Source organism: Lucilia cuprina, chromosome 5 (genome assembly GCF_022045245.1).
Source record: "Lucilia cuprina isolate Lc7/37 chromosome 5, ASM2204524v1, whole genome shotgun sequence".
NCBI classification, from domain to species: Eukaryota; Metazoa; Arthropoda; class Insecta; order Diptera; family Calliphoridae; genus Lucilia; species Lucilia cuprina.
The window spans coordinates 46,213,873-46,234,188 of NC_060953.1; the positions used below are offsets into that span (position 1 = coordinate 46,213,873).

The 20,316-nt window shown below is 29.5% G+C and overlaps 1 protein-coding gene across 1 annotated transcript in view; it reads right to left on the reverse strand.

Moving 5' to 3' along the window:
• Positions 1 to 732: 732 nt before the first annotated feature.
• Positions 733 to 20,316, reverse strand: part of LOC111686394 (UPF0687 protein C20orf27 homolog) — a 42,980-nt gene continuing 23,396 nt past the window's right edge. Inside the window, exon 2 of the mRNA XM_023448757.2 lies at positions 733 to 1,342. Coding sequence (XP_023304525.1) covers positions 837 to 1,342 — 506 coding nt within the window. The 3' untranslated portion in view covers positions 733 to 836. The remainder of the gene's footprint in view (positions 1,343 to 20,316) is intronic.

The following is a 20,316-nucleotide window of genomic DNA, read 5'->3' on the forward strand; positions in this document are numbered from 1 at the left end:
TTTTAAAAATTTTAGAAAATTTTTCTATTTTTTTAAATTAAAATATTTTTAAGGTTTTCCTAATAATTCTTTTCCATCTTTTTTTCTTATTTTGTTTATATGTTGTTGTTTTTTTGTGAGATATTTATAAAATTCGTACTTAATTGTATTATAAGTACTCAAGATTTTCCTAAAAGTTTCAGGCATAACACTTCTTATTTATCTTCTTTTTTATAATATTGAGAAAAGTCAATTTTTTAAGGTAGATATAAGGCCTGTTCCCGTACTTGTCTGGGTTGCAAGTGCCGGTCAAGACAGTGAAATTTTTGAAGACAAACATTTTCTAAACTCTCTTTTAAAGCCAAACAAGCTTCCGAGTACAAGAAACTTCCTACCGCGAGAGAGTTGATTGATATTACTTTTTCTTTCTCTCACAACTTTTTCTAAATTCTCAGTTTTAGAGTACAAGAAACTTCGTACCGCTAGAGAGATAATTGATATAAATTTCTTTTTCTCTTACAAACAAAATCCCCTTGTAGATCGGATTGTTTTTCTATAATAACTTCTAACTATTTCTGATTAACACCTGCAAAACTGACAAGTACAGGAACAGACCTATTGTATTGTTTTGTGTTTTCTTTAAAGTATTTTAAATATTTTTAATTGAATAAAATGCCACTTAGAAGATTTCCTTAAGAACTAGTCAAAAAAAAAATTATAATATTTGAATATCTTAATATAGAAAAAAAATTGTTTTAAATTTTTCTTTTTATATTTAACAATTAAAAATTAATTGCTTTATTTCACTAAATAAAGTCGTGAGCTCTTCCCCGCTTTCGCCCAAAACTCAACTCAATTTATGTATCCTTGCCAAAACCGGGAAAATCTGAAGCCTCTGATTCATCATCATCCTTTTCCATACCTATACAATGTATACCATTACGCAGCATCGGTGTACCTTTACCCTTACCCAATACTCGAGCAGCAATTAGCAATTTCAGCACTTCCTTATCATTATTCGAATTAACAATATGCAATGTTTCACGCAAAAGTTTCTCTTTGTAGGCGAAAAATTCTATTTTCATTTCGTAGAAATCATGTTCATCATGTTTCACACCAGAGAATTCGGTAATGCGACAATGTAGATTAGGAACTGTTGAAACATCAGGTTGAAATTGATTTAGGCTACTGCCTAGATCACTGAATAAATTGCTAGGCAGTTTAAGATCAATCATATATCTGTGATTGACTTGTAGAAAACCCAGACTAATGACTATGGTATCGCCCGAACGTTGATACGTTACACAACTGTCCGATTCGAAGTCATCTTTTAAGGTGGCGACATCAAAGTGGACATGGTGATCTGGAAAAGAAACAGAGTATAGATTAATAACAAAAGTTTTGATTTAAAGGAATTTTGTATATTCGTGACTTTATTTAAGGTTAAATGTTTATAAAAGAATTACAGTGTGACCACCATAATAAGCACTCATAATATTAAAACTTTTGCTAACAGATTTTTTACTAGACTTTGGCTTCATACTACACTACAGTCCTGACAACTAGACTAGACTTTAGTTCAGACTTTAGATTAGAATACAGTCCTAACTGTAGTCTAACTATACTATAGACTAGACTATAGACTAGACTATGGACTAGACTATAGACTAAACTATAGACTAGACTATAGACTAAACTATAGACTAGACTATAGACTAGACTATAGACTAGACTACAGACCAGACTATAGACTAGACTACAGACTAGACCATAGACTAGACTATAGACTAGACTATAGACTAGACTATAGACTAGACTATAGACTAGACTATATACTAGACTATAGACAATAAACTAGACTATAGACTAGACTATAGACTAGACTATAGACTAGACTATAGACTAGACTATAGACTAGACTATAGACTAGACTATAGACTAGACTATAGACTGGACTATAGACTGGACTATAGACTGGACTATAGACTGGACTATAGACTAGACTATAGACTAGACTATAAACTAGACTATAGACTAGATTATAGACTAGACTATAGAATATATTATAGACAGGATTTAACAACAAACTATAGTTTTTGATAACCCGCTTCTTATAAGAAGCCCTGCACTTAAAAACTCTCTCTTTTAACATGTTATTGACTCATGATCGATCATCACTTAGTTTTATTTAACATTTAAATTTCTTCCCTTCAGTCATCAGAACACATGGCGATATGTCAGCATTAATTTATATTTAAATTTATTTGACAGATTTCTGTTAAAAGTTAGAAAAAAAGCAATTTTTCCATTATTAATATCAATTGAAATCACAATGCAACAATTATTACTATTATTGTTGTTTATTAGTTAATTTTTTGCTTTTCTTCTTTTACTAGTTTTAAATAAAATTTGTTTTAAAAGAAATATTAATAGAAAGTAGCAAAAAGTAACAATTCATTAGAGTTGAAATGTCAAAATATTATTTTTTTAATAATAAAGAAAATTTTATTTTTTCGTTTTTTTTCTATTTAGATAAAGTTTACTTATCTTAAGACCTTATTAATAAACTAGTTATATTTTTTCTAATCATGTTAAAATTTTATCTCTGATTAAAAAGTATTTTTAAGTAATCAAAGTAAGGAAACATTATACTAAATCATTTAAAAGAATTTGTCTATTATGATGCATGTTTTTCTTTTGATTAGATAGTACTTAGAGAGTTATAAATAGACGACATATGAAGTCGACATACATATATCTTAAAAGCATTGAAATGCTATGAACTCAACAAAATAGAGGTATTAAAAGATATCATTACGTCTAATATCTGATTTCCTTTATTATTCAAAATATAACTTAAGTCTATAGGCATACGTCTGACTATAAGCAAGACTATAGACTATATTACAGTTCAGTCTATAGACTATACTATAGTCCGATAATTTTACATCGGCTTGTATCTCTAGTCTAGATTAAAGTCCAGAATATAGAATATAGTTTATATTCTATAGACTAGACCATAGTCGAGATTAAATACAAAGCTTTAGACTAGACCATAGTCCAGACTATAGACAGAACTGTAGACTAGATTATGGACCCAAGTCGAGATTGTTGACAAAATTGTATTATAGAGCAGATTATAGTCAAAACATAGCCTAGACTATAATCAAAACTATAGACTATATCCGGAATATAGACTAGACTATAGTATGGACTATATATGTCTATAGATTATAGTCTAGAATATAGACTAGACTTTTTTTCATACTGTAGACTATATAATAGACTAGGCCACAGACCATACTATAGATAAGACTATAGATTAGACTATAGTTGAGATTATAGACAAGACTATAGTTGGGACTATAGACAAGACTATAGCTGGGACTATAGACAAGACTATAGTTGGGACTATAGACAAGACTATAGTCACAAGACTATAGAATATAGACTATAGCAAAGAGTATAGGTTAGAGGTTAGAATCTAGGCTATAGATTTGACCATTATCCAGAAATTAGACTAAACTATTGTCAATACAAAGACTTGACCCTAGTCTAAAGAATGTACTATATTCAACATAATAGGCTAGACTAAATTCGATGCTATAGACTTAACTATAGGCCACACTATAGACTTTAGTTCATACTATATAGTAGACTAGACAATAGTCTAGTCCATACCATAGATTGCACTATACTAGACTATATACTAGACTATAGACTAGACTATATACTAGACTATAAACTAGACTATAGACTAGACTATTGACTAGACTATAGTTCAGACTATAAACTATAGAGTAGACTATTGTTCAGACTATAGAGTAGACTATAGTTCAGACTATATACTAGACTATAGTTCAGACTATAGACTAGACTGCATTCCAGACTATAGACTATACTACAGTCCAGACTATAGACTAGGTTACAGTCCACACTGAAGACAACACTACAATCCAGACTATAGACTAGACTACAGTCCAGTAAGACTAGACTACATTCCAAACTAGTCTTTAGTACAGTCCACACCATAGACTAAACTATAGTCTAAACTTTATTTTGTATAGACTAATATAGGAATATAGATTAGACTAAACTATAGTCCAGAATATAGCTTAGACTACAGTCCAGACTAAAGTCCAAATTATAGACTATAGACTATAGTCCAGACCATAGACTAGACTATAGTTCAGAATATAGACTAAATTACATTCCTGACTATAGTCTAGACTACAATACAGTCTTTAGACTATACTACAGTCCAGACTATATAGATATACTAGGTTACAGTCCACACTGTAGACTACACCACATGCCAAACTATTATTATATACAGTCCAGACATTAGACTTGAATATAGTCTAGACTTTAGATTTTAGTCTACAGTTTAGATTATAGTCTAGACTATAGATTAGAAATTTTTACCGCAAAATATTTCCTTAAATATTGATTTAATTACCATCTTAGTAGCTATAGTATGAAATTACTTAGTCAAGGTCGTGCTGCTAGACATGCTAACTAAAACAATTGAAACAATGATTTGTAAGTAAATTTACACAAAAGTAATAATTGGGCAAACAAAAAAATAATAATAATAAAAACTGTATGAATAGTTTTAATAATGTTAATATTAACGGTGGGAATATTTTACTACTACGAAAACCACAAATTGCTATCGAGTTGCTAATAGAAATACAATAAACAAATTAATAATAAATAAACAAAGTATGGATGTAAAAACAAAACTATTGCATAAAAATATTAATAAAATTGTTGAATACAAACAAATGTAAATATTTGGATTTTTTTTTTTTTTTTGAAAAATTGAAGAAACTGATAAATTAAAATACTAACTGCAAATATTTTTGGAAAATTTTCGTTTTGCTATAGAACATAAACTATTGTAAATTATTTATGGGAAATAAATTAAATGTGAACGTAAAATAACAATTTTTATTGAACAACAATATTAATTTTGTATGTTTGTCTTTTTTTTAATTTAAATATGTTTACTCAACACTTTAAGTTTTCACTATAAATAAATAAATTTATTTATTTAATTGTTTTTATTACACTTTCAATTTCGATTTATTTGTGTTTTGTTCAAATACTATTTTAAATATTTTTTATACGTAATAATTTTGAACTGTTTATAGTGGGACGTGATTCAATTTAAATTTATTTATGTTGATTTTTGTTGCTTTTTTTCAAGTTTAGTTTACAAGGAGATTATAATTTAACTTGTGCCAATTGTTTTGTTATTTTTTGGAATGTTTAAGAGATTCGTAATAACATTAAGAGGTCATATTGTTGTAGTTTGAGGTCTACAAATAGACTATGGATTAGACTATATTACAGACTGTAGATTAGACTGTAGTATTCAGACTATAGACTACAGTCGAGGCTATTAACTATACCATAGTCCAGACTATAGACTAAACTATAGTAGATAGTATCGACTATAGTTCTGACTATAGGACAAACAGTAGAATATAGTTCTGACTATAGTTTAAATCATAGTCTGGACTATAGAAGAGACTAAAGTCCAAACTAAGGAGTAAACTATAGTCCCGGTAATAGACTGGACTGTAGAGGAGACTAAAGTCCATACTAAGAAATAAACTATAGTCAAGGTAATAGACTGGACTGTAGAGGAGACTAAAGTCCTAGGCTATAGCTCAGCTTCCTCAGTTTTCTGCAATCACGCACAAATTGTGAAGTAGGAACAAGGTCCTCAAGCCGCTAGACGGTAGCACTTGTTAGTTAGATATAAAACGATCCGTCAGTGGTTAATTATGCTGCTCCAGTGTGCTCACCTTCGCTTAGCGATACCTAGTGGAGAAATATTTAAAGTTGCCAAAATGCCGTCTTAAGGACTGTAACGAGCTGCCTATAAGTTTCTCCGAAGAAAACAAAGGTCCTTCCAGTCAAGGAACACAACATCATGTTGACTAAACAGTTCCTACTGCAATGACAACGGATGCGTCATCCCAACTTTAACATTACATAGTTGGATACTCCCCCGAGGTATGTAAAGGAAGGGTCTTTGTATACATGGACAGAGCACAGAAGGATATATGCTTAGAGACACACAGTGGAGCAATATTTAAAGCTGCTAAAATATCGTCCTAAGGACTTTAATGGGCTGCCTACAAACCACCTCGGAGAAAAGGTCCAGTCAAGGAACACAACGTCATGTTGGCTAAACAGTTCACACTGTGATGTCATCGCAGGAGTTATCCCAACTTTACTATGACATTGTTGAATACAAGAGCATAGAAAGATATATGCTTAGCGATACACAATGGAGCAATATTTAAAGCTGCCAAAATATAGTCCTAAGGACCGTAATGGCCTGCCTATAAACCAACTCGGAGAAAACAAGGAACACAAGGTCATGTTGATTAAACAGTTCATTCAGCGATGTCAACGAAGGAGTTATCTCAACTTTACTATCCCATTGTTGAATACTCTGCCGAGACAAGTAAGGGAAGGATCTTTGCATATATGGACAGAACATAGAAAGATATATGCTGGATCCATTAGATCAATCCTCGTATATGAATGTCATACATGAATGAGGTCGTCCACCGCCAATAGCAGACACAGAAGAAAACCTGCCACAGAAAAAAGGGTAGTTCTGGTATCACAACATAAATCGGAATGGAACAATAGGCTTAATGCCTACTAGTCATGTATTGACCATGTCCTGCATGTAGTCAAGGTCCTTATAACAAACACCACTGCTCGGCTAGCCATACTTCTCTTTATACAATGGATTTATGGATGCATCAAGTTGAAGTAGACTATTTTTTCTTGTCTGGACGTTAATATGCAGACCATAAACTAGATAATAGTAAAGTTTTAACTGTTACAACAACTAGACTACAGCCAAGTTAGGACTACATACAAGAACATAATCCAGACATTAGACTTAATTCCAGATTATAGATTAGACTAAAATCCAGGAAATTTACTAAAATATAGTCCAAACTATAAACTAGACTATAGAGTAGATTAAAGACTAGACTATAACGTAGTCAAGACTATAGATAATATCATGATAAAAATATGAAGGTAGTGTCATTTCGATCTCTCAAAAATTTTTTTGAAGTTTACTGGTATTTTTGATATTTTGCTATTTATAAACAAATAAAAAAGGCGTTGCCACTTTTAGTAAAGGGGAAATATTTATTGGAAATTATTATAAGAACCTGTAATGAAAAAAATTAGTTACAACAAGTGATGTTTTGAATAATAATTTATCTGAAGCAAAGAATTTAAATGTTTGACCTTTTTAACGAATCCTAATTTAATAAAAGACTTATTGCTTCTGAGATATCTTCTTTCTTATATCTTGGTTTTTTTGGGAGTCAAAATATTTTCTTGTTTTTGTAATGTGGAAATTTGAAGCTCTAAAGTTGCGACTTTTTGTTTAAGATCGCGAATTTCGTTATCTGCCAAAGAACTTGTAAGGCGGTAGTCTTCGAGTGAAACGCTATACATATAATGTTTAATATGAAAATAATTGTAACCAGTAGTATTAAATGGTGAAATGACTTACTCAGTTTGAGTAGCAATACTTGTATAAATTTTTCTAACAACTTTTCTTGAAATTGCTGATGGATTTTCATTGTTTCTAAATTGTATATTAGCAATTAAAAGAAAAACATGAAAGGTAGTAGTTATATATTCGTTTTGCTATATATAATACCTAGTTTAGTCTGTATATTGACTAAAATTCAGAATGTAAACTACACTATGATGTAGACTGTAGAATAGACTATAGTCTAGTCAATAGAATATACTGTAGTCTAAAATATACTAGAGCACAGCCTGGGCTAGAGACTAGGCTATAGACTATAGTTGAGCCTGTAGATTAGCAAACGATTATAGTGAATAATAGATTTGAACAAATATACTAAAGTTTATAATGTAAATTAGACTATGGTCTAGATTATAGTCTAGTCTGTACTATAGACTTGAATATGGACTATAGATATACTTGACTGTAGTCCACTAGTCTTAAAGACTTTTGAATGGCGGCTATTTTTTTTCTATTTTTTATTATTGAAGTTTGTTAGCTTAAATATTTTTTTAATTTGAAATATTATAAACAATTGAAAAGAAAATTAGTATAATTTTGAAAGGTATGGTAGCACGATTTCTTAAAATACCAGTAAACGTCAGAACGTTAATATGGCTACAAAAAGAGAGAATGACACTACCTTGATATTTTTACCATGGATAATATTGTAGTCCTGACTATATATTGTCCACATTTTAGTAATATTGAACTAAAATTATTTACATGCTTATTAAAAATTTCCGATTTTTACCAAAAGATTCTATAAATAAAACATTTTATTGTGCATAAATCGCACGTTAATGTACTTTAAACATGCCACATTTAACACTTTGTTTTTTATCTTAATTATAACAAATATAAAATGTCTTTAGTTCTTCCCCCCCCCCCCCCAAAAAAAAAAAAACAAAATTGTAATTAAATTAATCAAGTGTTTGTTTTATAAAGGCAAAAATAAAAATATATAACACGAATTTCCTATGTTCAAAAGGCAATTAAGAAACATCCGCATTAATATATAATTAAAATTGTTTTAAAGCAACCTTTTAACATCATGCTATTGTTTAAGTGTGTTAATTAAACAAAATATTTTGGAATTAATGTAAAGAAAAACACTTGATTGTAGAATTTATCAAGCACTTTGTAAAGAAATGTTACAAACCGCCCACTAATTTTGTTTACATTTAATAGACTAAAAATTTATGAGCAAAAATAATCAATGTTTTTTATAAGAGGTATTCACGATTAACGATTACAATCTTAGAGAAATGTACATTTTTTCGGACTAGCAAATAAAGTACCAAAAATTGTGTTCATTTACAACATTATAATAGGTTTTCGCAAAGTTTTTTGTTTATGTTAATGTACTCTTATGACGCTAATAAATGCAGTCAGTACTTGCCATTTTTTTTATCATGATAACAATTTGACGTTTAGCATAATAAAATTTTAATGTGATCTATCTGTTTTATTTCATATAGTTACAGGCAATCTAATAGCAATTATTCTACAGACATTTCAATTTGACTTTAGATACAATTTTAATTAATAAATCATTATAAAATAAAGTTATTAATACCCAAGGGTATTAATATATTTAAATAATTATTTTAATTTAAAATAGTTACAAAATAATGAATACAATCAATTATATAAAAAATCACATGATAAAATTGTTAATATAAATAAATTAAATATACATTACTGTTAAACAAAGTAAATTAAGAAAATAATAAACATTATTCTATAGTTATTCAGAAGACTTATGCTAAACACTCTACTATAGAGTTCTATAGTTGAAACGATAAGTCGATTTTTCGACTTTTTCCATTTAATTAAAAGTCGACTTTTAGACTTCTCGACTTCAAATATTTTATAAATAGTCGACTTTTCGACTTTTTCCGACTTTTTTCGACTTAATTCGAACATTTTTTGACTTTTTTCAAGTTTTCCGAATATGTTAGAGTTTTTGAATTTCTTCCACTTTTTTAAAATTTTTGACTAATTTTGACTTTTTTTCTATTATTTAGAGTTTTCGACTTTTTCCGACCTATTTCGACTTTTTCCGACTTTTATTTCCAAAGTGGACTTTTCGACTTTTTTCACTGACGATAGTCGAGTTATCGACTATTTTGGAAAAAAATGGTCGACTTCGACTTTTTTCGACAAAAAGTCGATTGTTCGATTATTCGCAAGTCGATTTATAGAACCCTACTTCTCTTGATCTCTGAAACATACACATTAGAGTGCTCCAAAAAAACTAAGTTTCGTATTTTGACCGTCCCTCCTAGACTATAGACTAGACTATAGACTAGTTTATAGACTAGACTATAGACTAAACTATAGACTAGACTATAGACTAGACTATAGACTAGACTATAGACTAGACTATAGACTAGACTATAGGCTAGACTATAGACTAGACTATAGACTAGACTATAGACTAGACTATAGACTAGACTATAGACTAGACTATAGACTAGACTATAGACTAGACTATAGACTAGACTATAGACTAGACTATAGACTAGACTATAGACTAGACTATAGACTAGACTATAGACTAGACTATAGACTAGACTATAGACTAGACTATAGACTAGACTATAGACTAGACTATAGACTAGACTATAGACTAGACTATAGACTAGACTATAGACTAGACTATAGACTAGACTATAGACTAGACTATAGACTAGACTATAGACTAGACTATAGACTAGACTATAGACTAGACTATAGACTAGACTATAGACTAGACTATAGACTAGACTATAGACTAGACTATAGACTAGACTATAGACTAGACTATAGACTAGACTATAGACTAGACTATAGACTAGACTATAGACTAGACTATAGACTAGACTATAGACTAGACTATAGACTAGACTATAGACTAGACTATAGACTAGACTATAGACTAGACTATAGACTAGACTATAGACTAGACTATAGACTAGACTATAGACTAGACTATAGACTAGACTATAGACTAGACTATAGACTAGATAGACTAGACTTACTAGAGACTAGACTATAGACTAGACTATAGACTAGACTATAGACTAGACTATAGACTAGACTATAGACTAGACTATAGACTAGACTATAGACTAGACTATAGACTAGACTATAGACTAGACTATAGACTAGACTATAGACTAGACTATAGACTAGACTATAGACTAGACTATAGACTAGACTATAGACTAGACTATAGACTAGACTATAGACTAGACTATAGACTAGACTATAGACTAGACTATAGACTAGACTATAGACTAGACTATAGACTAGACTATAGACTAGACTATAGACTAGACTATAGACAAGACTATAGACTAGACTATAGACTAGACTATAGACTAGACTATAGACTAGACTATAGACTAGACTATAGACTAGACTATAGACTAGACTATAGACTAGACTATAGACTAGACTATAGACTAGACTGTAGACTAGACTATAGACACGACTATAGACTAGACTATAGACAGACTATAGACTAGACTATATACTAGACAATAGACTACTATAGACAGACTATAGACTAGACTATAGACCAGACTATACACTAGACTATAGACCAAACTATAGGCTAGACTATAGATCAGACTATAGACTAGATATAGACTAACTATTGACTAGACTTTACACTACATTATTAGATAGTAGACCAAACTACTACTAGACTATAGACCTGACTATAAACTAGACTATAGACTTTACTATAGACTAGACTATAGACTATAGGACTAGACTGTTGACTAGACTTTGACTAGACTTTAGACAATAGACTAGACTTTAGACAATAGACTAGACTTTAGAAAATAGGCTAGACTTTAGACAATAGACTAGACTTTAGACAATAGACTAGACTTTAGACTAGACTTAAGAATATAGACTAGACTATTAACTAACTATAGAATATACAAGACTCTAAAATAGACTAGGCTTGACGAAAGATTATACTATAGACTAGACTAGATGCTAGACTACAGTCTATAGTATGGACTAGACTATATATTGGACTTCAGACTTGACTGTAGACTAGACTACAGAATAGGCTAGGTTTTAGACTGAACTATAGACTGGAGTAAAAAGTAAACTAAAGTCTAGACTTAAGGTTAGAACATATACTTGACTTTAGACAACACTATGTACTAGAGCATAGACTAGACTTAAGACCAAACTATAGACAAGATCATAGACTGGAATACTATAGACTGGACTAGACTATAGAGAGAGTATAGAATAGACTATAGACTAGATTAAACTAAACATTAAACTAGACTATAGACTGGAATATAGACTCATCTATATAAACTATACTATAAACTACTATAAACTTTCTTAGACTATAGTAATATTTTTTGCAAGTCTGTAAGAAAGATAAAAGTTTCCCTATACGAAAAAAACTATAAACGAGATAAAAGAAATGCGGAATTGTAGTCAAAAGTAAACCAAATTTAAACAATTATAATTTTAATTTAACAAAATTTTGATATTTCTCTTTTAAGTTTTTAAAAACATTCATATTTAATAAAAAGTATTTTATTAGCTATAAAAATGTTTTATTAACAAATAAGAAATATTTCACAAAAAACTTTCGCACCGGCACTAATTTAAAATTTCAACAGAGTACAAATGACCCTAAAGATTTTCCACATTATTTTATTTATATTTCTATACCATACGTATGTTTTTTAGAATATCAAAACAAAATTTTCTTAAGTTAATTTAATTTTAATCTTTTGAAATACTTTTTATAGACCACGAATAACAACCACCACAACAAACTTAGACAAAAACAACATATTTTTGCAGACAATTCTCTATAAAATTCAGATAGCAAAGTGAAAATATGACAATAAACTTTATTTTTGTGTGAACAAAAAATAAAATATTCATTCAGAAGTTTTAAAAATAAAACTTTTTTTTCTTTTTTGATATTGAAAAGTCACTCGCTGGCAATAACTTACACCTACAAATATAGTATTTTTTGGGGTTTTTTCTTTTGATTTTTAATTAGTTTTTATTTTGACCACCTGTTATAGTTTTCTAAGGCTAAAAGTTTGCGCCAGAAAATTTAAAATGTTGTAAAAGTTGAGTATATTTAAAAAAGATATTGGTCAAGGTTAAATATATGAGAACCATGAGTTCAAAGTAGTACCTAACCTATCCCCAAAGAACCAGTCACGTGACAAGTACAGTACCTAATTTCTTTTCTCTTGTATAGTAGCGGAATGCAATTATTACAAAATTACTTGTCAAGATAGGGTTAATAATATGACGCTACTTAATATATTGTAGGGCAATGCAGCAGCACATGTGAATTCTAAAATAGACGTCATAAAAAAAGTAAAAATAGTAACAAGACAAACACACAAAAATATAAAGAAAATCACGAGTACCCATACTATTAAGATTCAAAACATCTCTTAATGTACTTATCATGATATAAGCCAATTTTATATACAATCTAGCACAAAATATGTATGTTTGCATTTGGAAATATTAATTTCCAATAATAAATTAAATAATACTTTAATTTAAAGCATTTACAAACCCGTCAATTATTCTAAACCGTGTCTCTAAGTGATATTAGAAATGATCTAAGTATTATATCTTAGTCTTGATAGATGATCTGTAGATTGATTATTTATAGTAATAGTCTTAGGTATATAGAATATAGCTGAGTATGATCTGAATCAATAGGTCTAGATCATTTTATAATAGTTTTTATCAATTAAGTCTCTACTCTTACATGTCATAATCATGAATTAAAATCATGACTATAGATCAGTCGGAAGTCTTGATTACATCTACAGGACTATAGATCAGTTTATATAGTCTTTACTATAGATCTTGACTATAGATCAGACATTAGTCCATAGATCAGTCTATATTCTTGAGTATAGATCAGTCTATATTCTTGACTATAGATCAGTCTATAGTCTTGACTATAGATCAGTCTATAGTCTTGACTAAAGATCAGTCTATAGTCTTGACTAAAGATCAGTATAGTCTTGACTATAGATCAGTCTATAGTCTCGATTATAGATCAGTCTATAGTCTTGACTATAGATCAGTCTATAGTCTTGACTATAGATCAGTCTATAGTCTTGACTATAGATCAGTCTATAGTCTTGACTATAGATCAGTCTATAGTCTTGACTATAGATCAGTCTATTGTCTTGACTATAGATCAGTCTATAGTCTTGACTATAGATCAGTCTATAGTCTTGACTATAGATCAGTCCATAGTCTTGACTATAGATCAGTCTATAGTTTTGACTATAGATCAGTCTATAGTCTTGACTATAGATCAGTCTATAGTCTTGACTATAGATCAGTCTATAGTCTTGACTATAGATCAGTCTATAGTCTTGACTATAGATCAGTCTATAGTCTTGACTATAGATCAGTCTATAGTCTTGACTATAGATCAGTCTATAGTCTTGACTATAGATCAGTCTATAGTCTTGACTATAGATCAGTCTATAGTCTTGACTATAGATCAGTCTATAGTCTTGACTATAGATCAGTCTATAGTCTTGACTATAGATCAGTCTATAGTCTTGACTATAGATCAGTCTATAGTCTTGACTATAGATCAGTCTATAGTCTTGACTATAGATCAGTCTATAGTCTTGACTATAGATCAGTCTATAGTCTTGACTATAGATCAGTCTATAGTCCAGACTATAGATCAGTCTATAGTCTTGACTATAAATTAATCTATAGTCTTGATAAATCTATAGTCTTGACTATAGATCAATCTATAGTCTTGACTATAGATCAATCTATAGTCTTGAATATAGATCAATCTATAGTCTTGACTATTGTCTTGAGATCAGTCTATAGTATTGACTATAGTCTTGACAAGTGATCATTCTATAGTAATGATAATAGATTAGATTGAAGTCTTGAGTACAGATCCGTCTATATTCTTCAATAAAAATCAGTCTTTATTATAGATCAGTCTATAATCTAGACAACCAATCATTGTATAATATCTTTACTATAGATCAGTCTTATGTTATTTTAAAAGAACGCAATTGTTTGCTGGGTTTACATTCCAACTCACACTAATACAAGTTTAAAATAATTATTTCTTTTTTTAGAATTTCCTTCATTCCAACCACAACTAATTTGTTTAAAATAATTTTCTTTCTATGTTTATTTAAAATACAAATAAATAAAACAATTAAATAATGTGCTAAAATGTAATCAATCTGTAACGTGATGTTTTCTTTCTTAGAAACTTAATACATAACCGAATAAATTTTTCTAAGCTTTTATTTGTTTATTTTATAAAATAAAAAAAATCATACAGTGGAACTTATTAATATTCATCCGAAAAAAATTAGTAGAAACATTTGCAAATTATTTATTAACACATTTATTAAGAAGTCTCGCATATAATAGATTTAATGATAGACAAATTTTGATATTAATTTGTTGATCATTTGATTAATGCTAAAATTTGTAGTTGATGATGCTGAGGTTTTTTCTTTGAATGATCAGTCAAGTGTATAAATTTAGAAATCATATTTTTGCACTGTGGGAGTAAGAGTACTCGTGTGTTTACTTAGTATTGTTTAAATTTGTTGTGTTTTTGTTTAAATTTAGTGTGAGTAACATTTTGCCTTTTTTGACCTCTATCAGTTCAATACTTTGATTTATAATTAAAAGTACATTTTGAAGGAAAATTAACTTGAGACTACTGTTTCTTACATAGACTAGCAACCAACACTTAAGACTGATCTCTAGTCAAGACTATATAATGATCTATAGACAGATCAACAATTTGCTGATCTATAGTAGAGACTATAGACTGATCTTCAATCAAGACTATAGATTGATCTATACTTAAGGTTCTTGACTGGTCTAATATCATGACTACAGATTGATCAAAAGTCAAGACTATACAATTTACAAGCAATATCTTAGACTGATCTTTCAAGACTAAAAGCTGATCTACAATTAAGATTTTAGACTGATCTATAGTCTAGATTACATCTGAGATCTACACTCCGGACTAATCTATAACCTAGAACACAGGGCGATCTACACTTAAGACTATAGGCTGACATATAGTCAAGACTATAAACTGATCTACAATCAAGACTTTAGACTGATCTGTAGTCAATATATATAAAGCCATCTTTATATACAAGACTATAGACTGATCTACAATCAAGTCTAATGACTGATCTATATTCAAGACTATACGCTGATCTACAATCAAGACTTTAGATCGATCTGTAGTCAAGATTATATCTATAGTCAACTGATCTAGAACATGGGTAGATTTATAATCAAGACTATAGGCTGATCTTTACTCAAAATTATAGATTGATGAATAGTCAACACTATAGACTTTTCTATAGCCAAGATTATAAACTGATCTCTAGTCAACACTATAGATCGAACTAGAGTCAATATTATTGACAGAGCACGGATCAAGACTATAGACTGGCCGAAATATTAATCTACTGACTGTTGATTGGCTGATAAATTGTCCGAACTTTAGATAGATGTATAGTTAAAAATAGAGATTTTATAATTTAAACTATAAATTGCCATAAACTGATCTATAGTCTGGACTGCAGATTAATCTGCAGATTAATCTCATTATTAAAATAAATACGGTTCATTCACATCTTAAGATGTTAAAATAGCTCTTAGTTATGATTTGCTTTGACATTTGAATAAAACAATAAATCTAAAAATATATAGTCTCCCTGTAGTAAACTTAAAATAGACTAATACCTCTATATATTTCTATGCCATAGAAAATGGCGGTCCTCAATGCATTTAGAAATGAAAATACATAATATTAATGTACTACTACGTACGCGTATTTATTTTTAAAATAAACATTTTACAATTTTAAATATGTGACATGACACTGACAGCTAAATCAAGTGTGAAATAAGGAAAACAATTTTTGTTTTGCCCAGAGTGCAGCACAATGTTTTGAAATGAAACTGAGAATATTGCAAAAACAAATGGAGTGTATAAAATGCAATAACTAGCAATATAAAAGTGAAGTAAAAAAAAGAAATGTTAGTAATAACAAAATAATAGGCAAGAGAGCTATAAGTATTCCCAAGTAATCAGTTATAAAACTAGTTATAAATTAGTTTTCTCTTGTAATATATTAAAAACATTTTTACTGGAATAAATATGTAGATCTAAAATTTAATGCATACAAATTGAAATCCTCTTTAGTTTTACGACTTATATTATAAACATTTTTTTAGAATAAAATACAAAACAATAAATACATGTTGAAATGTTTATTATAAATAATATGATATTATAGCTGGGCATCATGCCAATGTCATTTGTGTTTTGTTTAAACAGAAAAACAGAAAGGAAAGCCGTATATTTAAAGTGTTTCGTATACAACAGTATTTTATTTTAAACATTTTAGAACTTTACTATATCGTGAAACTATATTCAATAGTTGCTAACTTCTATTCTCAGGAAAATGAAGTTTTGATGGCAAAATATTTATCCAACAATTTCACTAATCTATAGTCAATACTATAGACTGATCTAAAGTCAAGACTTTAGACTAATAGATTGATCTATAGTCAAGACTATAGATTGATCTATAATCCATAGTCAAGACTATAGATTGATCTATAGTCAATACTATAGACTGATCTATAGTCAAACTATAGACTGATCTATAGTCAAGACTATAGACTGATCTATAGTCAAGACTATAGACTGATCTATAGTCAAGACTATAGACTGATCTATAGTCAAGACTATAGACTGATCTATAATCGAGACTATAGACTGATCTATAGTCAAGACTATACTGATCTTTAGTCAAGACTATAGACTGATCTTTAGTCAAGACTATAGACTGATCTATAGTCAAGACTATAGACTGATCTATAGTCAAGAATATAGACTGATCTATACTCAAGAATATAGACTGATCTATGGACTAATGTCTGATCTATAGTCAAGATCTATAGTAAAGACTATATAAACTGATCTATAGTCCTGTAGATGTAATCAAGACTTCCGACTGATCTATAGTCATGATTTTAATTCATGATTATAGACTGATCTATTGTCAAGACTGTAGATTGATCTATAGTAAAGACTTTATAAACTGATCTACAGTGCTCTTGACTCATGACCATAGATTGAGCTATAGTCTAGTCTATATACTGGTCAAGACTATTGATCTATCTTCAATCAAGACTACAGATCAGTCTATAGTCAAGACTATAGATCAGTTAGATCATTTCTATAGACTCATTTAGAGACACGGGTTTAGAATAATTGACGGGTTTGTAAATGCTTTAAATTAAAGTATTATTTAATTTATTATTGGAAATTAATATTTCCAAATGCAAACATACATATTTTGTGCTAGATTGTATATAAAATTGGCTTATATCATGATAAGTACATTAAGAGATGTTTTGAATCTTAATAGTATGGGTACTCGTGATTTTCTTTATATTTGTGTGTTTGTCTTGTTACTATTTTTACTTTTTTTATGACGTCTATTTTAGAATTCACATGTGCTGCTGCATTGCCCTACAATATATTAAGTAGCGTCATATTATTAACCCTATCTTGACAAGTAATTTTGTAATAATTGCATTCCGCTACTATACAAGAGAAAAGAAATTAGGTACTGTACTTGTCACGTGACTGGTTCTTTGGGGATAGGTTAGGTACTACTTTGAACTCATGGTTCTCATATATTTAACCTTGACCAATATCTTTTTTAAATATACTCAACTTTTACAACATTTTAAATTTTCTGGCGCAAACTTTTAGCCTTAGAAAACTATAACAGGTGGTCAAAATAAAAACTAATTAAAAATCAAAAGAAAAACCCCAAAAAATACTATATTTGTAGGTGTAAGTTATTGCCAGCGAGTGACTTTTCAATATCAAAAAAGAAAAAAAAGTTTTATTTTTAAAACTTCTGAATGAATATTTTATTTTTTGTTCACACAAAAATAAAGTTTATTGTCATATTTTCACTTTGCTATCTGAATTTTATAGAGAATTGTCTGCAAAAATATGTTGTTTTTGTCTAAGTTTGTTGTGGTGGTTGTTATTCGTGGTCTATAAAAAGTATTTCAAAAGATTAAAATTAAATTAACTTAAGAAAATTTTGTTTTGATATTCTAAAAAACATACGTATGGTATAGAAATATAAATAAAATAATGTGGAAAATCTTTAGGGTCATTTGTACTCTGTTGAAATTTTAAATTAGTGCCGGCTGCGAAAGTTTTTTGTGAAATATTTCTTATTTGTTAATAAAACATTTTTATAGCTAATAAAATACTTTTTATTAAATATGAATGTTTTTAAAAACTTAAAAGAGAAATATCAAAATTTTGTTAAATTAAAATTATAATTGTTTAAATTTGGTTTACTTTTGACTACAATTCCGCATTTCTTTTATCTCGTTTATAGTTTTTTTCGTATAGGGGAAACTTTTATCTTTCTTACAGACTTGCAAAAAATATTACTATAGTCTAAGAAAGTTTATAGTAGTTTATAGTATAGTTTATATAGATGAGTCTATATTCCAGTCTATAGTCTAGTTTAATGTTTAGTTTAATCTAGTCTATAGTCTATTCTATACTCTCTCCTATAGTCTAGTCCAGTCTATAGTATTCCAGTCTATGATCTTGTCTATAGTTTGGTCTTAAGTCTAGTCTATGCTCTAGTACATAGTGTTGTCTAAAGTCAAGTATATGTTCTAACCTTAAGTCTAGACTTTAGTTTACTTTTTACTCCAGTCTATAGTTCAGTCTAAAACCTAGCCTATTCTGTAGTCTAGTCTACAGTCAAGTCTGAAGTCCAATATATAGTCTAGTCCATACTATAGACTGTAGTCTAGCATCTAGTCTAGTCTATAGTATAATCTTTCGTCAAGCCTAGTCTATTTTAGAGTCTTGTATATTCTATAGTTAGTTAATAGTCTAGTCTATATTCTTAAGTCTAGTCTAAAGTCTAGTCTATTGTCTAAAGTCTAGTCTATTGTCTAAAGTCTAGCCTATTTTCTAAAGTCTAGTCTATTGTCTAAAGTCTAGTCTATTGTCTAAAGTCTAGTCCAAAGTCTAGTCAACAGTCTAGTCCTATAGTCTATAGTCTAGTCTATAGTAAAGTCTATAGTCTAGTTTATAGTCAGGTCTATAGTCTAGTATATGGTCTACTCTATAATGTAGTGTAAAGTCTAGTCAATAGTTTAGTCTATAATCTAGTCTATAGTCTGATCTATAGTCTAGCCTATAGTTTGGTCTAAAGTCTAGTGTATAGTCTGGTCTATAGTCTAGTCTATAGTCTGTTCTATAGTCTGGTCTATTGTCTAGTATATAGTCTAGTCTATAGTCGTGTCTATAGTCTAGTCTACAGTCGTGTCTATAGTCTACTCTAAAGTCGTGTCTATAGTCTAGTCTACAGTCGCGTCAATAGTCTAGTCTATAGTCTAGTCTATAGTCTACTCTATAGTCTACTCTATAGTCTAGTCTATAGTCGTGTCTATAGTCTAGTCTACAGTCGTGCCTATAGTCGTGTCTATAATCTAGTCTACAGTCGCGTCAATAGTCTAGTCTATAGTCTAGTCTACAGTCGCGTAAATAGTATAGTCTATAGTCTAGTCTATAGTCTAGTCTATAGTCTAGTCTATAGTCTAGTCTATAGTCTAGTCTATAGTCTAGTCTATAGTCTAGTCTATAGTCTA